Source organism: Pelobates fuscus, chromosome 4 (assembly GCF_036172605.1).
Source record: "Pelobates fuscus isolate aPelFus1 chromosome 4, aPelFus1.pri, whole genome shotgun sequence".
Lineage (NCBI taxonomy): Eukaryota > Metazoa > Chordata > Amphibia > Anura > Pelobatidae > Pelobates > Pelobates fuscus.
Window position 1 is genome coordinate 299,707,777 of NC_086320.1, and position 21,113 is coordinate 299,728,889.

A 21,113-nucleotide genomic window follows, 5' to 3' on the forward strand; every position below is an offset into this window, starting at 1 on the left:
AATGATATATAATAAGGGGGGTGCATTTAATATGAAAGAGGTGAATTATGGTTGGACAGACATATAGCGCAAATGCCAGGTTTTATCTACATTTTGTTTCGTTCACAACTTGCACATTTGGCTCAGTCCTTAAGGGGTTAAGGGGTTAACAAGTGAAGCAATCTGTGCAGCATGTTATGAAGTTGCTACATAGGGAATATAGTACATAATAATAATATTAATAATGAATGATAATAATAATAATATTAATAATGAATTATAACTAATAGGAGTGTAACAAGGTCAGGATATCAGCAGGAGTGACATGTGGGCGTGGCTATAGACATGTGGTGATGAAGCCAGGGGGCGTGGTTTAGGACCGCGTGCAGTGACGTAGGGCAGAGGGCGTGGTTTTCCATTGGTGGGTGACAGAGACCGGAAGTGTGCTCGCTGCTCCCGTTCCGTGTCTGCGGGTCCGGGGTTCCCTCTCTGTAGTTCCCCACGTGATCCCAGTGACCCTGCCTCCCCCAGTCCCCGGGCTATGTGTGCCGGCAGGCGGGTCCGTGCGGTGAGTCGCGATCGGCCGATGGGGAGACGTGCTGAAGTCGCGCTATGATTGGATTTCAGCTGCTGCGTGTGACGGCCGGGGCGGGGCTACATCGCTGGGCAGGGGGACTGAGTGCGGGTCTGCGGCACAGAACGAGCGGCAACCTGGGCACTGAATGCAGGTAAGAGGGACAGGTAAAGGGGGCGAATAAACTGCTAATACTGGGGGCCACTATAAAACTGGGGTACACTGCTAATACTGACCATGTATGGGGTGCAACTATATAACTGGGGTGCACTGCTAATACTGACCATGTATGGGGGGCAACTATATAACTGGGGTACACTGCTAATACTGACCATGTATGGGGGGGGGACTATATAACTGGGGTACACTGCTAATACGGACCATGTATGGGGGGCAACTATATAACTGGGGTACACTGCTAATACGGACCATGTATGGGGGCAACTATATAACTGGGGTACACTGCTAATACTGACCATGTATGGGGGGGGGACTATATAACTGGGGTACACTGCTAATACGGACCATGTATGGGGGGCAACTATATAACTGGGGTACACTGCTAATACGGACCATGTATGGGGGACAACTATATAACTGGGGTACTCTGCTAATACTGACCATATATGGGGGACAACTATATAACTGGGGTACACTGCTAATACTGACCATGTATGGTGGGCAACTATATAACTGGGGTACACTGCTAATACTGACCATGTATGGGGGACAACTATATAACTGGGGTACTCTGCTAATACTGACCATATATGGGGGGGGGACTATATAACTGGGGTACACTGCTAATACTGACCATGTATGGTGGGCAACTATATAACTGGGGTACACTGCTAATACTGACCATGTATGGGGGACAACTATATAACTGGGGTACTCTGCTAATACTGACCATGTATGGGGGGGGGACTATATAACTGGGGTACACTGCTAATACTGACCATGTATGGGGGGGGGACTATATAACTGGGGTACTCTGCTAATACTGACCATGTATGGGGGACAACTATATAACTGGGGTACTCTGCTAATACTGACCATATATGGGGGACAACTATATAACTGGGGTACACTGCTAATACTGACCATGTATGGTGGGCAACTATATAACTGGGGTACACTGCTAATACTGACCATGTATGGTGGGCAACTATATAACTGGGGTACACTGCTAATACTGACCATGTATGGGGGGCAACTATATAACTGGGGTACACTGCTAATACTGACCATGTATGGGGGGCAACTATATAACTGGTGTACACTGCTAATACTGACCATGTATGGGGGGGGCAACTTTATAACTGGGGTACACTGCTAATACTGACCATGTATGGTGGGCAACTATATAACTGGGGTACACTGCTAATACTGACCATGTATGGGGGGCAACTATATAACTGGGGTACACTGCTAATACTGACCATGTATGGGGGGCAACTATATAACTGGGGTACACTGCTAATACTGACCATGTATGGGGGGCAACTATATAACTGGTGTACACTGCTAATACTGACCATGTATGGGGGGGGGCAACTTTATAACTGGGGTACACTGCTAATACTGACCATGTATGGGGGGGCAACTTTATAACTGGGGTACACTGCTAATACTGACCATGTATGGGGGGTGGGCAACTTTATAACTGGGGTACACTGCTAATACTGACCATGTATGGGGGGTGGGCAACTTTATAACTGGGGTACACTGCTAATACTGACCATGTATGGGGGACAGTGGGCAGCTTCTAACTAGGATCCTGTGCTAATACTTAGGGAGACAGGGCATGTGACACCTGTATACACTAACCCTGAGAGTGCCAGGGGGACAGGGCATGTGACACCGGTATATACTAACATTGAGAGTTCCAGGGGGACAGGGCATGTGACACCGGTATATACTAACCCTGAGAGTTCCAGGGGGACAGGGCATGTGACACCAGTATACACTAACCCTGAGAGTGCCAGGGCGGCAGGGCATGTGACAAAGGTATACACTAACCCTAAAAGGGCAAGGCATGTGACACCCGTATAAACTAACACTGAGAGTGCCAGAAGGGGCAGGGCGTGTGACACCAGTATACACTAACCCTGAGAGTGCCAGGGGGGGCAGGACATGTGACACCCGTATACACAAGCACTGAGAGTGCCACGGGGGCAGGACATGTGACACCCGTATACACAAGCACTGAGAGTGCCACGGGGGCAGGACATGTGACACCCGTATACACAAGCACTGAGAGTGCCACGGGGGCAGGACATGTGACACCCGTATACACAAGCACTGAGAGTGCCACGGGGGCAGGACATGTGACACCCGTATACACAAGCACTGAGAGTGCCACGGGGGCAGGACATGTGACACCCGTATACACAAGCACTGAGAGTGCCACGGGGGCAGGACATGTGACACCCGTATACACAAGCACTGAGAGTGCCACGGGGGCAGGACATGTGACACCCGTATACACTAACACTGAACGTGCTAGGGGGACAGGGCATGTGACTCCTGGCATCCATTCAAAACCTTAAGAGTGGTAATGTTTAAAAGGGCATGTGGCACCCTAGGAATGCCAGGATGGGGACAAAGCATGTGACAATGGTACCCACTGCTAAACCTGAGAGTGCCAAGGGGGACAGGGCATGTGACACACTGCTATTCGTGTAATAATCATATGAGTCCCAGGGTGGGTACAGGGCATGTGATCCTGTCAACCAGTACTAACTTTAAGAGCTCTAGAAAGTCAGGGCCTGAGACACTGGAATTCAGTACTAACCCAAAGGCATGTGATACTGGCATCTATTACAAACCCCAGGACTGCCAGGAGAGGAAGAGGACAAGGGACATGAGCATCCATTAATTATCGTAAGAATGTCCTAAGGGAGCCAGGACATGTGGCACATGCATGCAGGACTAAAACTCAAAGAGCCTGCTGGAGGACAGGGCATGTGACATTGGTAGCTACTACAAACCTTCAGAGTGAAGGGAACATGGCATATGCGTCTCTAACCGTTGTTATGTCAGTAACCAACTCAGGCCTGTCTTTGTGCATGCTGAGAACTTCAGATAAGGTAGTTCACACACATCTGCGTTGCCAAGGTTTTTCCATCCCTTTCTTGTTGGAACAGTTGTATTACTAAATATCCTTACATCTCTTTTCTCGCTGTAATTGTTTTTGCTACTTTGTATCTTCTAGCCAGAACAACATCCGAACAATGCCTGAGATAAATACAGATTCACTGGACAGTCAGCAAGTCCAGCTGCTGGCAGAGATGTGCATCCTTATTGATGAGGATGACCAGAAGATCGGGGCAGATACCAAAAAAAACTGCCATCTCAATGTTAATATCGATAAAGGCAAGTGATTTCTTTGTCTCTTATCCAGTAGTGTTTTTCAGATTAGAGACCATAGGTTTGCAATTAGCAGCCACAAAGTTCCACTTGAGTCTTTTGGGAACAGCATGGTATCAATACTGTTGTCCTTTTAATTTATTTTTAACAATAAATACAGCTATTGTCATGTTGCTGTTGCCAACTACTACAACTTTAAAAGAACAGTTTGCAAAAATTAGGTTTTTTTAATTTTTTTTTTATCCTGGATCAGTAAAGACATATTGTTTAAGAAACATGGGTGTATATTCAGTAAACAAGAAAAAGAGCAGACTTCGAATAAAGAAAAATGTCTTAATCTACTTTGATAAAAAGTTAAACTAAACAGTGGGGTGTACTGGATCAAAGCGCTAACCCATATCATGTACTAGTGACCCTCCATCGTAGACAATACAAAACTGGCTGTTCTTTTAAACAAGCAGGAAGTTCGGGAATACAAATGTGTTTAAAAAATTATATAAGTATATCTTAAAGATAAAATCTTTAGGAAACATCCATATTGGTTTTGTTCCAATTTCACTGAAATTCTGACACAATCCAAATATATTCTAAAACAACTATCTTATTGTATATATTTTTCCTAAGCTTAAAGGGCCACTAGAGGCAACCAGACCACTTCAGTTCATTGACGTGGTCTGGGTGCACAGTGCCAGGTCCCTTAACCCTGGAAAGGTAATAATTGTAATTTTTAATTAACTGCAATAATCACCTTTATGAGTTAACTCCACCTTTAGTGGCTTTTCAACGGACAGCCACTAGACGGTTTTTGGTATGCATAAGGATGTCCATCGTCACTGTATAATGCTTTCCTATGGGGTTGTTCTGATGAGAGTGCGGCCATTGCCGCAGATGCACATTAGGTGTCCCCAGCCGGACGATGTCGGAGGGGGACTGGGAAACTATTGGGAGCTATAGTTGTTTTCCTGGCATTATAGATTCCCTTTAACAAAGGTGTCAATTCCCCCAGCCATCACTAGTGATGGCTGTGTGGAAAAATAATTGTCTCTCTGATAGCGAGACAATATCTAAAGTCTCCTGTGGTCTTGCTGGTTTCACCATAGACATCAGTGCCCTTGGCAAATTAAGTGTCAGGAGCTAAAGAAAGAAGATGGTGGCACCCGCGGAGGATAGTGTTAGGTAAGTATATCTCAACTGCATTTCACTCATGGGCTGCTACTCTCCAAGTGGAGATGTCACCAACATAAAGGTGAAGGTGACAGAGCAACTTTAATTTAAAAAGGTAATTTGGCTTACTAACATTAACATATATAATAACATGCAAGGTACATTAATGTGTTCTGTTATGTTTTAGAGAGAGTGTGTAATGACCGCAACAGGAACAGAGAAAATAAATGTAATATCTGCTTTAACTCTTCCCTTATGTTGTAGCACAGTCTTTTTACTTGTCAATTTATTTTTCCAGGTTTGTTGCACAGGGCATTCAGCGTTTTCCTTTTTAACACTGAAAATAAGCTGTTGTTGCAACAGAGATCGGATGCAAAGATCACGTTTCCTGGTTAGTATTGTGGATAGGTGTTGCATAGTACTGGTCGCTTTAACAGGGCTTGACTGAACTTCACATTGCATCTTACTTTGGTCATTAATTGTTTGCTTGTATAGTTATTGATGATTACCGGTATGTTCCATGACGTCTTCCACAGACTGAGCTTGGACACTGCTGTGATGGCATGGAATGTCCAAATGTTTTGGTGTGTGCAGGGATAAATATTAATGCTGTAATATATTGGGGTGTACTTAAAGACACATATTTTTTTTTTTTTTTAAATGATAATATTTAACCAGCAATTAAACTCTTTTACACAAATATACAAACTAGCATAAAGCAAGAAAGGTTAACGAAGTACGTGATAATCATTTACAAGCTTACTATAAACTTTTGTCTTTTTTTTTTTATTTTTTTTTTTTTGGCACACCTCTTCGCTACGGGAGTTTCTTTAGCCTTTCATTCATCCACCCATCTCACTTTCATTTGAATTGGCACTAACCATGCTTGAGAAACTATTATACAGTAGTGTGTGTGTGTGTGTGTGTGATGTTGCCACATTTAGATGACCTTTCTCAGTCACAGCCATGGGAGGTGTGGCTAGGACTGCATGAACAGAAACAAAAATGATTAATCAAACAAAAGCTGAAATTTGCGCCATTTGCCATACGTCTGTTCAACCATCATTTACCTCTTTCATATTAAGTGCACCCACACTTATATATAATTTTGTTCAGGAGAAAGATGGCTTTCATTTCACATAGAATATACATATATGAAACCTAATGTAATATGTGTGTTTTATTGCAGTAAAAGCTAATCATATTTGTGTTCAGCCATGTCTCATGAGTACTACAGAACCCCCCACCCCCACCACCACCCCCATGTACAGGTAGTATAGGGTTTGGAAAGTTAAAGGGTCAAACATAGGGCTTTCTTTCCCCGTTTTCAGTTTTAACACTTTGAAATTGCCAGGTTGATTTGCTGGGCTTATGTTGCCTTTGAAACCATATGGCAGCCCAGAAATAAAAATTACCCCCATCATGGCATATCATTTGAAAAAGTAGACCAGCCAGGCTATTCAAAATAGGGTATGTCCAGTACGTGCCTGTCTGTGTGCCTGCCAAACATAGGATTTGCCTCTAGGTACGCCACTGGTTAAGAGGACAGTTTATGGCTACCTTGAACTATGGTACATTACTTCCACAAATTACATTTTAAGATTGTCTAAGCCAATATTGTCATAATTGGTCTTTCAAGGATCATGTGCCATAGCTGAAAGACCCATTTAATGCTTTCTCTATGCTGACCGTCAGGTGCGCATGACAGAGCTATGACTAGGAGCTAAGAAGGAGGGCCAAATTGCAGGATGAAGAGGTGTAGTTATCTACATTTCATATTATTATTATTTTTATTTATTTTTACACCTCACAAATGCATATTTGTTAAATATAGGGATAATTAAACCTAGTATTAAAAATTCTGTTAAATGGGAGTGATACACTTTGACTTTTAGGCTCGGGTGGAGTCAGTGGTCATTTCTGTATATATTTTTAGGCTTCTGGATTATGTTGCCAAAGCAGCTTTGCCCGCTCTGTGTTTATAATTGACATTTATTACACTTACTAAATCAAAATCAAATTGGCATCTCTTCTCAGTCAACTTTGTAATAATGTGGATTGTTCTCTCTTTTTCTTTTGCTTGATATTTTTTGGGGGACTTGTTCTTGACCCATATAGTTTTTACTTTAATATGATTGCTACATTATATTTTTTGTATTTCTGGGGACAAACATACAATGACAAAAATTCCTTTTCGTGAAGCTGAAAGATTTATATGCAGAATTTCACCATTGCATTAGTCCTACTGTACTATGTAAAGGTGCATCTATATAAATTATGATTTTTGACAATTTTTGCATGTGTTTTTCTAATATTTCCCAGATTGTTTTACAAACACTTGCTGCAGCCATCCCTTAAGTACTCCGGAAGAAATGGAAGAACAAGATGCTATAGGGGTGAGACGGGCAGCGCAACGGCGTCTGAAAGCAGAGCTTGGAATTCCAATGGAACAGGTGATATTCTGACACGTTAGAAAGGACAATGAACCTTTGAGAGCACACTGGATCTGCAATTTTCCATGCAATTTATTCACGCCTCTTGTAGTCAATTCACTGTGCCAATTATAAGGCAGTCAAAAACACAAATCTTTGTTCTATATAAAGATCCGGTTAAGTTCTTGCTTCAGATGTACATTCTTGAATTCTTGCCATCTAGCAGGGCACGTCTTATTTTAACTTCAGGGTGGAAAGATATAAGTGGACTTATAGTTCCTTACTGAAGGCTACTAGCACATGCTGCCAAAGGCTATTTAGCTGAACCTTTTGAATGTAATTAGAGCAGATAATTTCTGACTACTCTTGCAATGACCAGGATTATTCACAGATAGTCAAACTTGCTTCTATCCTGTGCAGGAATTCCATTCATTCGAAATGTTGCCATCAATACACAATTTGTTAATTGGACACTCTAATTGCCTCAACATTATATACTGACGCATAGGTTATAGTACAAGGAGGTCCAGCTCTGCCAGTAGGTTAGGGTACGAGTAGGTTTATGTCTGCCTCCACACATGCTTATATCTGCAGAGATATTGTGAATTATTTTTATTCGCGTAACATTTTTGTTTACTTTTATGGCCTAGGTTACTCCAGATGAGCTGAAGTACTTGACTAGAATTCACTATAAAGCTCAATCAGATGGAATCTGGGGAGAACATGAAATAGATTATATCCTGTTTGTACAGAAGGATGTGACTCTAAATCCAGACCCCAATGAAATTAAAAGCCACTGTTTTGTGTCTAAAGAAGAACTCAAGCAGCTATTGGAAAAAGGGAAACGAGGTGACGTTCAGATCACCCCATGGTTCCAGCTCATCGCAGATACCTTCCTTTACAAGTGGTGGGATAATTTGCAAAATTTAAAACCTTTTGAGGATCATGACAAAATTCACCGTATGTAATCGAACTAAGGCAAATTTCCAGCAAGATTTGGTGTACCAAACACAGAACGTTACTCACCTGTGGACTACTTATACATATGGTACATGTATTTGATCTAAGAATGGAGTTATCATGGTTTCAAAAATTAATCTCTCAACCGTTTAGCCCTATTATAAGAACTAAAAAAGGCTATACTGTAATGGAACGATATCTTACAGATAACAGTGTTTCAACAAGATACTAAGGATTTGTTAAAATGTCTTAACATACCTTTTAATTCTGTCCCCATTAGTGATATTAAAAATAAAGATGTTTCAAATAGCAGTAAAAGTACAGATTGAAATGGATCAATGACTAACAAATTTGTTATTTAATTTATTTGACAACTTTAATCCATGAAGCAACAAAACAATGAAAACATTTAAAGCAAATATGAAGTCATCAGGCACAGTACTATAACGTGGCCACATACAGCCCATGAGGATGCACTGTTGGTACTCTAATAAGTAGCCTTGACGTTCTGTACGAAGAGGAGGAAACTTTGGAGAGGCAGGATAGGGGAGATTTGTTTACGTGAAACATGTCATTTCTTTGGGCAGATGGTTGTACAATTTTCTCATTTTGTAGTGCTTATGTAGAAATATATCATGGTCTAGGAATGGGAATAGATACAGTTCATATGTCCTGGGCTAGGAGTGGGTTTCTGTGGAAAGAGGAAACTCCTAATAGTTTTAATCTTTATGAATTGGACATGATTATGTGTGTAAATAACAATCAGGCAAGTACGAATCCTAGATGTTTTTAACCCATTAAGGACACATGACATGTGTGACATGTCATGATTCCCTTTTATTCCAGAAGTTTGGTCCTTAAGGGGTTAAGAGAGACTTTGGACATTTCAGCTGAAAAGCTTTGAGAGTCTATGTAGATGACCACTCAACTACACAACTGTTTTCTTCATTATCATCAAAAACACTTCTTGGTATTCAGTTTGCATTATTTAAAAAAAAAAAAAAAAAATGTTTAAGGAATTTATAATGTTGCTGTATGAGCAATTTGTTGTAACTAAATATAAAGGAAAAATTTATTCTTCCTCAACAGACGAGGTTTGTTATTTACTAACGAGTGAAGTGCCAGGAATTTAACATTTTAAAGCCAAAATTAAAAGGGAAAAAAAACACAAATAAAAGAGTCATCCATTTCCAGTTTTACAATTTTGGATTAAAATTTGAAATATCTTTGAATTCCCAACATTCACTTGTTAGTGAATAACCCAAAGAGAATTCAGTTACAAAAGAAAAGGTTTTTAGTGTGATATTCAGGTGCTTAATAAGATTCTTAAAAAAAAGGAGTATATTTTTCTAATAGCAGCTTTAGCATTCTTTGGGTTCTCCTATTTACCCGGAAATCCAATAGTGAACAAAAAAACCACAATGTGCTAGAACAAGGTTTAGGTGATACTACCCCTTTCAAAGTCAACCGTGTATAGTGCAGAGCTAGAAAGTCAAGGGCTTACCTATACAGCATGAAACGTTTTCGTATGGTTACTGGAAATAAAGATTAAAATAAATATACAATGGTACAATATCGTTTACAATTGGTATGGATAAAACCAAATATAAAAGAGGGAATGCTCTAAATTCTAGAGCCTTTTCAACGTTATGGCTCTGAACGTGTACTGGCTTTCTGTGCCTTTAAGGTAGCAACAGGGACCTTCTTGCTTGTACCCCTTCACCGACTCCAATAAGATATTCAGTTACAGCTGTGTCAAAAGAAGGAACTCGAAATCAAACCCGTATGCATATATCACACTAGATGTTACCATCTGAGATAATATCCTACTGCTATGGAAACATCTGACGGTCCAATTTAATGCTCATCATAGAGGAGCATTGGAAACCATGAGTGCATGTGCTGTGCTCGCTGTAATCCACCAAAGATTCTCTTGTCATAGAAAATGTTGCATTCAACGATTCTCTGACCAAATCAGCTTCCAAAAGCACAAATTGTCCATAGACTGTAAATGCCAGTCACAGCCTGTAGACATGGACATAAAACATCTTACAATTACTAGACACCAAACTATTTCTATATTGGTATTTTCCATTGGTAGGCCTCCACAATATAAATGTATAGTTGTCACATTTCAAATATGCACAATAACTCAATAAAATGCATGTCACATTGAGAATTGTGAATGGAAAAACCACTTGCCAGTTGCTAGACCAAAGAGGTTTCTCCGTAAGAAGGACAAAGACTGCAGTGCACAGATGGGTGGGACATTATATCTGCAGCTATTGCAGTAATGAGGAATTTGTACCTCCCGACGCCTAGGACATGTAATTCTGGGGCCGAGCAAGGAGTTTTGTTTTTCCTTTTTGTTTTTTTTTGTTTTTCTTTAACCCTACTGCAGTCAAGCGACAGACTATCTATGTGTAAAATGACACAGAACACTCTGATTGGTTAGATTCCAAGCCCACCAATCAGAGTTCTCTTTGTCATTTTACACAGCGTGGGAAAATTCCAAAGAACTTTCCCACGCTGTGTAAAATGACACAGAACACTCTGGTTAGATTCCAAGCCCACCGATCAGAGTGCTCTTTGTCATTTTACACAGCGTGGGAAAATTACAAAGAACTTTCCCACGAACACTCTTTCCCACAAACACTCAGAACACTCTGATTGGTTAGATTCCAAGCCCACCAATCAGAGTTCTCTTTGTCATTTTACACAGCGTGGGAAAATTCCAAAGAACTTTCCCACGCTGTGTAAAATAACACAGAACACTCTGATTGGTTAGATTCCAAGCCCACCAATCAGAGTTCTCTTTGTCATTTTACACAGCGTGGGAAAATTCCAAAGAACTTTCCCACGCTTTGTAAAATGACACAGGTCCCCACCTTATTATTTTTAATGTGAGGGGGTAGGTAGGGGGATAATTTGTTTTGGGGGGGAGGGGGTGACTAGGGATCCCCCCATTTGTATTTAGGGCCCCCTCCCGCCGCTCAGGGGTGGGGGCCAGGGGGAGGACATTAGGTCCCCCCCTTATTAGTATTTAGGGCCCCCACCCACCGCTCAGGGGTGGGGGCCAGTAGGTCCCCCCCTTATTGTTTTTTGTAGGGCCCCCACCCACCGCTCAGGGGTGTGGGCCGGGGGCGACAGTAGATCCCCCCCATTGTGATTTATGGCCCCCACCCACCGCGCAGGGGTGGGGGCCGGGGGGGAGGACAGTAGGTCCCCCCCTCATTATTTTTATGGTCCCCACCCACCGCGCAGGGGTGGGGGGGGGGGAGAACAGTAGGCCCTCCCCCCTCATTATTTTTATGGTCCCCACCCAATGCTCACGGGTGGGGGGGAGGACAGTAGGTCCCCCCCATTGTGATTTATGGCCCCCAACCACCGCGCAGGGGTGGGGGCTGGGGGAGAGGACAGTAGGTCCCCCCTTATTGTTTTTTTAGGGCCCTAAAAAGGACAGTAGGTCCCCCATCTTTATTTTTATTCCCCTGTATAACAATGTTTTGCATTTAGTGAATATTCCCCTATATAAGAATGTTTTGCATTTAGTGAATATAGGGGAATATTCACTAAATGCAAAACATTGTTATATAGGGGAATATTCACTAAATGCCAAACATTGTTATACAGGGGAAAATTCACTAAATACCAAACATTGTTATATAGGGGAATATTCACTAAATGCCAAACATTGTTATATTCCCCCTATATAACAATGTTAGGCATTCAGTGAATATTTCCCTATATAACAGTTTTTTGCATTTAGTGAATATTCCCCTATATAACAATGGTTGGCATTTAGTGAATATTCCCCTATATAACAATGTTTTTGCATTTAGTGAATATTCCCCTATATAACAATGTTTTGATTTATATATCATTTTATTCAGGGGAAACAGGGCTTTCATTTAATATCAAATATTTAGCTATGAAACATAATTTAATATAAACAAATGGGAGAAAATAAGAAATTGTGTTATTTTTTTTCAGTTCTACATGACATTTTAACTGTCAATGTCATAATACTGTTTGCTTTTACTGCAATAAAATACACATATTTGTATTCAGCAAAGTCTCACGTGTAAAACAGTACCCCCTATGTACAGGTTTTATGGTGTTTTGGGAAGTTACAGGGTCAAATATAGCACGTTACATTTGAAATTGAAATTCGCCAGATTGGTTACGTTGCCTTTGAGACTGTATAGTAGCCCAGGAAATAAATTTACACCCATAATGGCATACCATTTGCAATAGTAGACCACCCAAGGTATTGCAAATGGGGTATGTCCAGTCTTTTTTAGTAGCCATTTGGTCACAAACACTGGCCAAAGTAAACGTTAGTATTTGTGTGTGAAAAATGCAAAAAACGCCAATTTTGGCCAGTGTTTGTGACTAAGTGGCTACTAAAAAAGACTGGACATACCCCATTTGCAATACCTTGGGTTGTCTACTATTGCAAATGGTATGCCATCATAGAGGTAATTTTCATTCTTGGGCTACCATAGGGTCACAAAGGCAATCTAAGCAATCTGGCGAATTTTAATGTGAAAAAAATGAAACACAAGCCTTATATTTGACGCTGTAACTTTTGAAAACACCATAAAACCTGTACATGAGGGGTACTGTTGTATTCGTGAGACTTCGCTGAACACAAATATTTATGTTTCAAAACAGTAAAAAGTATCACAGCAATAATATCGTCTGTGTAAGTGCTGTTTGTGCGTGAAAAATGCAAAAAAAACTCACTTTTACTGGCGATATCATCGTTGTAATACATTTTACTGTTTTGAAATATTTGTGTTCAGCGAAGTCTCCCGAGTAAAACAGTACCCCCCCCATGTACAGGTTTTATGGTGTCTTGGAAAGTTATAGGGTTAAATATAGTGCTTACAAATTAAATTCCCTATACTTTCGGCATGGGTTGTCAGGCAGGTCCCACTAATTGTAATTAATTAAGATAGCTAATTATGTAAAAATATTACATAAATATATGTGTAGAATTAATATATGTGTATATATATATATATATATATATATATATATATATATATATATGTGTGTATATATATACGTGTGTGTGTATATATATACGTATGTGTGTATATATATATATATGTATATAATTTTTTAAAAATATTTGTATTTATATATTGGTATATATAGTGATATATACGTATATATTTATCTATATAGATATATATTATTTCATTCTATGTGTATTTTGATATAAATATATATATATTATCACAATACAGTTAGAACGAAAAACACACATCTATATATGTTTTAATTATTTATTTTTAATTTTTTTTTTTTAACGTATTTACATATTTTTTTATATTATATATAAATATATATATAACAATAATTATATATATACTTAATCAGTATCAGTCTACGTGTAATTTGATATTAATATATATATATATATATATATATAATTCTAGTAAAAATAGAAAAAAAATAAAATATTTTTTGCCTAGATTAGGTGTTTTTAATAAAACTAGTCAAATCTGTCAGCATCAAAGTAGCTGTTTAGTTGATAAGTGAGTGCGCTGGATTTCTATTTTTACTGTACTTATTGGCCCCAAGCAGCACCCCATTTAAGCATGTTTAGGTGAGTGTAGCCAGCCCCTTGTTTTCCCATATATATTTAGGAGTTCAGCCAGCACCTTGGTTTTGCACCGCCCCCTGTCACAGTTGTCTCATCTCAGGACCCTATTTAAGTCTTGTACTGCAGAGAACTCGAGATGGAAGGATTTCCCCAAGTGAGTAGCTCATTTAGTAGACAGTTGGCAGTGAGAGTAGGACCTGCCAAAGATGGGGTACATTGACGTTTGTGGCAGGCTTATGCAATGTATGATCATATAGTGTAACTAAACCCCCATTATTTTTTGCCTAGATTAGGTGTTTTTAATAAAACTAGTCAAATCTGTCAGCATCAAAGTAGCTGTTTAGTTGATAAGTGAGTGCGCTGGATTTCTATTTTTACTGTACTTATTGGCCCCCAGCAGCACCCCATTTAAGCATGTTTAGGTGAGTGCAGCCAGCCCCTTGTTTTCCCATATATATATATATATATATATATATATATATATATATATATATATAGAAAATCCAACAAGGTAGCAGCACTCACGGAATAATTTTAAAATCCAATCTTTATTTCGAACAAATTAAAATGAGGTCGACGTTTCAGTCCTACAAACAGGACTTTCCTCAGGTCCTGAGGAAAGTCCTGTTTGTAGGACTGAAACGTCGACCTCATTTTAATTTGTTCGAAATAAAGATTGGATTTTAAAATTATTCCGTGAGTGCTGCTACCTTGTTGGATTTTCTGGATATTCAAGCCCTGGCAAAGCACCCGGTTCTCGAGGCATACTATAGCGTGAGTGCAAGAACTTTCTCCTTTTTTCTTTATATATATATATATATATATATATATATATATATATATATATATATATATATATATATATATATATATATATATATATATATATATATATATATATATATATATATACAGGGCCGGCGCCACCTGTAAGGCGACCTAGGCAGCCGCCTAGGGCGCAACTTAGCAGGGGGCGCCGGATCCCTGTGCCCGGTGTGGCTCCTCATGCTGCGCCGCCTGAGCGATTTACAAGCGCTCAGGCGGCGTAGCACTGCTGCATGGAGGGCGGCCGGGTTTGAGTGACCGGCAGGAGGGAAGCGCAGAGCGCTCCCTCCTGCTGGTCTCTCCATGTAGCGTGGCCGGGCAATGCGGGACAGGAACCTCTGTTTGCTGTACTCGGCCGCCGGCGGAATGACAGGAAGTGCTCACTCAGTGAGCGCTTCCTGTCATTCCGCCGGCGGCCGGGTACAGGAAACAGAGGTTCCTGTTCCGCGCCGCACAGCCACGCTACATGGGCAGGAGGGGAGGGTAAGGACCACTATGGGAGGGAGGGGGGGGGGATAAGGACCACTATGGGAGGGAGGGGGGGGGGGATAAGGACCACTATGGGAGGGAGGGGGGGGGGATAAGGACCACTATGGGAGGGAGGGGGGGGGATAAGGACCACTATGGGGGGGGGGGGGATAAGGACCACTAGGGGAGGGAGGGGGGGGGATAAGGACCACTAGGGGAGGGAGGGGGGGGGATAAGGACCACTAGGGGAGGGAGGGGGGGGGGATAAGGACCACTAGGGGAGGGAGAAGGGGGGATAAGGACCACTAGGGGAGGGAGAAGGGGGGATAAGGACCACTAGGGGAGGGAGAAGGGGGGATAAGGACCACTAGGGGAGGGAGAAGGGGGGATAAGGACCACTAGGGGAGGGAGAAGGGGGGATAAGGACCACTAGGGCAGGGGAAGGTAAGGACCAGTAGGGGAGGGGAGGGGGAAGTAAGGACCACTGGGGGAGGGGAGGGTAAGGACCACTGGGGGAGGGGTGAGTAAGGACCACTGACGGAGGAGGAGGGGAGGTCCACAAGGGGTTTGGGAGAGGGAGGACCACTAAGGGGGGGAAGGACCACCAAAGGGGGGTAAGGAGTGCACCCCTTACAGACACACACTGCATTCAATTACATACACATAAACAAACCTTGCACTCCTTACACACACACACACACCGAAACATACAATGCATTCCTTACACGCAAACACACACTACATCCCCTATAAACACACTACATCCCTTACACAAATTGCACACATAAAACATCTCCAACTCATGGATGGGCCATGTAGGTGGATTTATGGGTGGGCATTGTAGGCGTATGCCCCCTGGGGGCCCAGACCTTGAGCTGTGTAAGGGGCCCTAAAAAATGGAGCTGCTTCCTGTTCGTTAATTGTTGTGAGCACTGTTAAAAACAGTCTCCAGAGAGCCTCTTCTACAGTCTCCAGAGAGTCTCTTCTTCTGTGGAGCCAGACTGAGCCCATCATCAGCCTCTTGTCCTCATCTGGTGGTAAGTAGGCAATCCAATATATTATTAGTGGCACTAATCTCTAATTTACCTCACATTAAATGGATACTATAGTCACCAGAAGCACTACAGCATATTGTAGTGGTTCTGGTGTCTATAGCCTGTGCCTGTAGGCTTTTTAATGTAAACACACTGTCTTTTCAGATAAAAGACACTTTGTGAAGACTGGCTTTGGCCCATATGGCAGAGCATATGGGCGGGGCATTGTGATGTCACATGGTGGGCAGGACATATGGGGGGGGCGGCAAAAAATGTTTTGCCTAGGGCGGCAAAAATCCTTGCACCGGCCCTATATATATATATATATATATATATATATATATATATATATATATATATATATATATATATATATAATTATATATATATTAATAGTAAAATACATTTAGACAGTGTATGTGTGTGTATGTATATGTGTATATATGTAATATATATATATATATATATATACTTAGATCATATATATATATATGATCTAAGTATATTATTATTATTTTTTACACTGATTATTTTATTTTATTTCCAGCCAGCAGGGGGACTAACTGTCATTACAGGCAGTCCCCCTACTGGCAATGCCTGAGCCAGCTAACCCGGCCATGTGATTGTGAGGTCCTCGCAAGGACCTCACTCTCACATGGCCGGGGGGCGCCCAGGAGGACGGACGTGCCGTGGGGGGCTCCCTGGGAGACCCCCAACTGCGATCGCCGGCCGGGAAAGTAAGAAAACAACGGAGGGCATACTATTACGACCGGCGGCGTTTAGAGCCGCTTAAAATAGGGTGTAATAGTACGCCCTCCGGTCTTAAGGGGTTAATTTTCGCTTGAGTTACGAAATGTATTCGATCTATGCATGTTATCTCTGTCAACATAAATAAAGAATTTAAAGAAAAAATAAAATATATAGCTTTTAATAGTATAGTTAAAAAAAAACAATTGAAAAGAAAGGATATAAAAATAATAAAGTGAATACTATGTACAAAGATCCATCCACTTAATAAGTAGATATTCCTAATAAGTAAGAGTACTGTGTGAACAGATGGCTCTAAAATGGCACAAAGTGTAAGACAACTTGTAACAATTATCCATATGAAGAAAATTTCAAAGGAAACAAAGACTCACACTGAATCTGTTACTACGATCTAGATCAACATGAGTCACTGGCTGATGTTAAATTCAATACACTGAATATTCTGCCTAAAGGTATACTAAAGTGTGGTGGTAAATAAGGAGGTCCTGTTCAAAAGTTTTCAGGATCCTCCTCCTCATACTGTATGCCAGAGGTAGGCAACCTACAGCACTAGTGCCATGCACGGCACTCGAGGTGTCTTTGCACGGCACTCAAGGCTGCTAGAGACAAATAGGCTCTGGCCTATCAGGAGTCCCAGTGAAACTTCAGATATCTGCTAATCCGAAAAGGTGGTGAAGGACAATCCTCAATTTATGCATTGCAGCACGTAGAGGAAGTAATCTCAGATCACTTTCTCACAGCACTTGTGAATAGGAATCCACACTGTAGTAGAGCAGCTCACAGTTGCTGTTGCAGCTCCTGTCCTTGGCCTGTACCTGGCCGGTCTGGTCCCCACTGGAACCCAGGGAAGCCACCCAGACTGCTAGATATACACAGGAATGCAGAATCCTGCATTCCTGTGTAATCCCTCATACAAATAGTACGGACAGCCCACACACAAACATACACATAATCTGCACAAACGCAACACCACTAACAATCCACATACATGCACACAACCCCACACACACTACCAAACACACAATGTGACATATCCATTCACACAATTCCACAAGCAGCCCCCATACACAACTCACATTCATATGTATCATACACAATACCATTAACTACTTCTGAACATATACAATATAATAGCTAATATACGCAGGGCCGTCTTTAACGTGGGGCAAACTAGGCCGCTGCACCGTGAGCCCCGCTGGCCTCAACTGTTTCTAACCCCCGGCAGGTAATCCGCACACTAAGGAGGCCCACCGGGTGGCCCGTGCACAAAGGGCCCCCCGGTGGGCTTCTGTCAGCAAGGTCCAGGTGGCGCACTGAGGCGCTTTAACAGCGCGAGCGGGCCCCTTGCTTTTTGGCAACAGGCTGGGAGGAAGTGACGGCCGTGCATCACTTCATCCCACAAAGAGAGGAGCGTGCGGGAAAGAAGAGTAGGCAGAATGGAGGGGGGCTGGCCGAGAGAGCCAGACCCCCACTCCCAACACCTTCAGCCACCAGCAGGAAAGGTAGGAAACTGGAGGGTGGGTTTAAAAGTGTCATTTTTGTGTGTGTCAGTATATCTGTATGTGTGTATGTCTGTGTCAGTGTGTGTGTTAGTATGTCTGTGTGTGTCAGTATGTGTGTGTCGGTATATCTGTGTGTGTCAGTATGTCAGTGTGTGTGTGTCAGCATGTCTGTGTCAGTATGTCTGTCTGTGTGTGTGTCAGTATATCTGTGTGTCAGTATATCTGTGTATGTGTCAGTATGTTTGTGTGTCAGTATATCTGTGTGTGTGTGTGTGTGTGTCAGCATGTCTGTGTGTGTGTGTCAGTATACCTGTGTGTGTGTATGTCAGTATGTCAGTATGTCTGTGTGTGTGTTTCAGTGTGAGCGTGTATATGTACATAATTCTCAGCATTCACACACTAACACTACACACAAATACACCTCTACATCCAAATTTCAACACTATGTACAAACACATGTCTGTGTTACACACCAAAATTATATGTAAATACACCCCTGCATTCAAAAACCAACACTACACAAATACATGCTTGCAGTCACGCCAACACCACATACAAACATATTCCATACAAAAACCTGTTTACATTCAAACACACAAAAACCGCTTAGTGCTAAGACCTGGAAATATGGGTAAATGGTAGAGCCCCAGCTGTCAATGCATTACTGGAGTTGCACGACAGATGGGGATCTAACTTTTAATCACTCGTGCAACAGGGAGGCCCAAAAAAATTCTTGCACCTCTCTACTTTAGGTACGCCACTGCGTTGAGGTAGAGGACGTGATTGCATGCCTGTGGAGGGGGAACAGAGTCCAGGGGGCCCCAAACAAATGCTTTGCCCAGGGTCCAGTCAATATTAAAGACGCCCCTGCATATACGCACAAATACAACGATACAAAGCAATTCCAGTAAAAATAACACAAGCAGGATACGGCAGCATACACACCTCATTTAAAAAAAAAATAGGACCGGCACGCTACGGGACATCACATCACGGGACATCCTATATCGGCACAGTGCTGCTAAAAGGTTGCCTACCCCTGCTGTATGCAGAAAACAAACTATTTTGCAGTGATGTTAGCTAGGCATTTGTCAATGGTATGAATAAATAGTGAGTTAAATCCCAAAAATGACATTCAAGTTGCATACAACGGTGGTCAATATCGCATATCCAATGCTTGGTTTTGATAAATACACAAGCATAGATTGTGTATATAGAAAGTGCAGACAAAAATATGTCTCCACGATAAGTAGCCACATACACAGTGCTTCATGGTCGTAAGAGAAGCACTAGAATGTGTGCAGATGGTGCAAGAACGAATATGACTGCACCGAAACAGATAACAGCCCAGGTATGTATAGCGGCTTTGGCTAGTTTGCAAATAAATTTTGTGGTACCTAGGATATAGCAAAAGCGCCTATTTCGGCTGATAAGAAGTATAATAACTCCGCTACAGAGACCAGGGAGTAATTAATAAATAAGTCTAGGTTGTGGTCAAGATTAACCTCCCAAGATAGTAGCCGGAATACAACTCTGGATCCAAAGAATAGTGCGATATTAATTGGTCTTAGCACAAACTGATACCCGATGTCTCTAAGGATCACCAGAGGGCCCCTGACGCGCGCGTTTCACCCACAGCTCATCAGAGGGGAACCGATGTGCGGGAAATAACCGATGTTATAAAGGTAAATATACAGTTCTGATTGGTATAATTTGAAATTGGTCATCTGTTTTTTAGCCTATCAGAATGGGGCTGGGGGATGACGTAACTAAATTGTCAGAGTTCACCCGAACCCCAGTATCAGGGAATTTAACCCCTTCAGGTCTTTATTACAAAACAATGAGATGGAAACTGTATAAGTTTCGCTAGACTGTAAAAAATGAGTAAGTAAGAGACAAGAGGAACAATAAATAGTAGATGTAATGTACTGTTAAATGGGAGAATATATTTGCTCGAACGATAGTGAAAACGTATAAATACATATGAAAGATCACAGTAGAAACGTTCCGTCTAGTAGTTGTTTTGCAGGTTAAACCAAAGACTACAATCAAAACAGATATTCCCATATGTAATAATAATCAGGGATCGCCAAGGATCCTTTGGCATTGCAGCTCATTTTGAGTGTATATTTTGAAATATGTATTTTAGTTAATAGCTACCCGTGGTCTTAGGTTAATTCAATATGCAAGGTTTAGAGTAATTTGCCTAAGAATAAAGTGCGACACACCAACGCTGGTATAGGTGTGCCGATTGTGATAAAATAAATCTCATAACAAAGGACTGAATGTTGTCCATGAGTTAATACAGAAAACGGACAATGCCCACATACATAGAAAAGCACACATTGTGATTTTAACTTTTACAACAGTTGTATATGCTGTAGTGTACGCTTCTAAACATAGTGTGATGTGCTGGTA

The 21,113-nt window shown here is 41.5% G+C and overlaps 1 protein-coding gene across 1 annotated transcript; it reads left to right on the forward strand.

Moving 5' to 3' along the window:
- Window positions 1–411: 411 nt before the first annotated feature.
- Window positions 412–8,816, forward strand: IDI1 (isopentenyl-diphosphate delta isomerase 1). The gene is made up of 5 exons (XM_063452239.1): window positions 412–707; window positions 3,771–3,931; window positions 5,388–5,480; window positions 7,412–7,542; window positions 8,172–8,816. Exons 1-5 carry the CDS (start codon window positions 592–594, stop codon window positions 8,487–8,489), a joined length of 819 nt encoding a protein of 272 aa, XP_063308309.1. The 5' UTR covers window positions 412–591; the 3' UTR covers window positions 8,490–8,816.
- The last annotated feature ends 12,297 nt before the right edge of the window (window positions 8,817–21,113 follow it).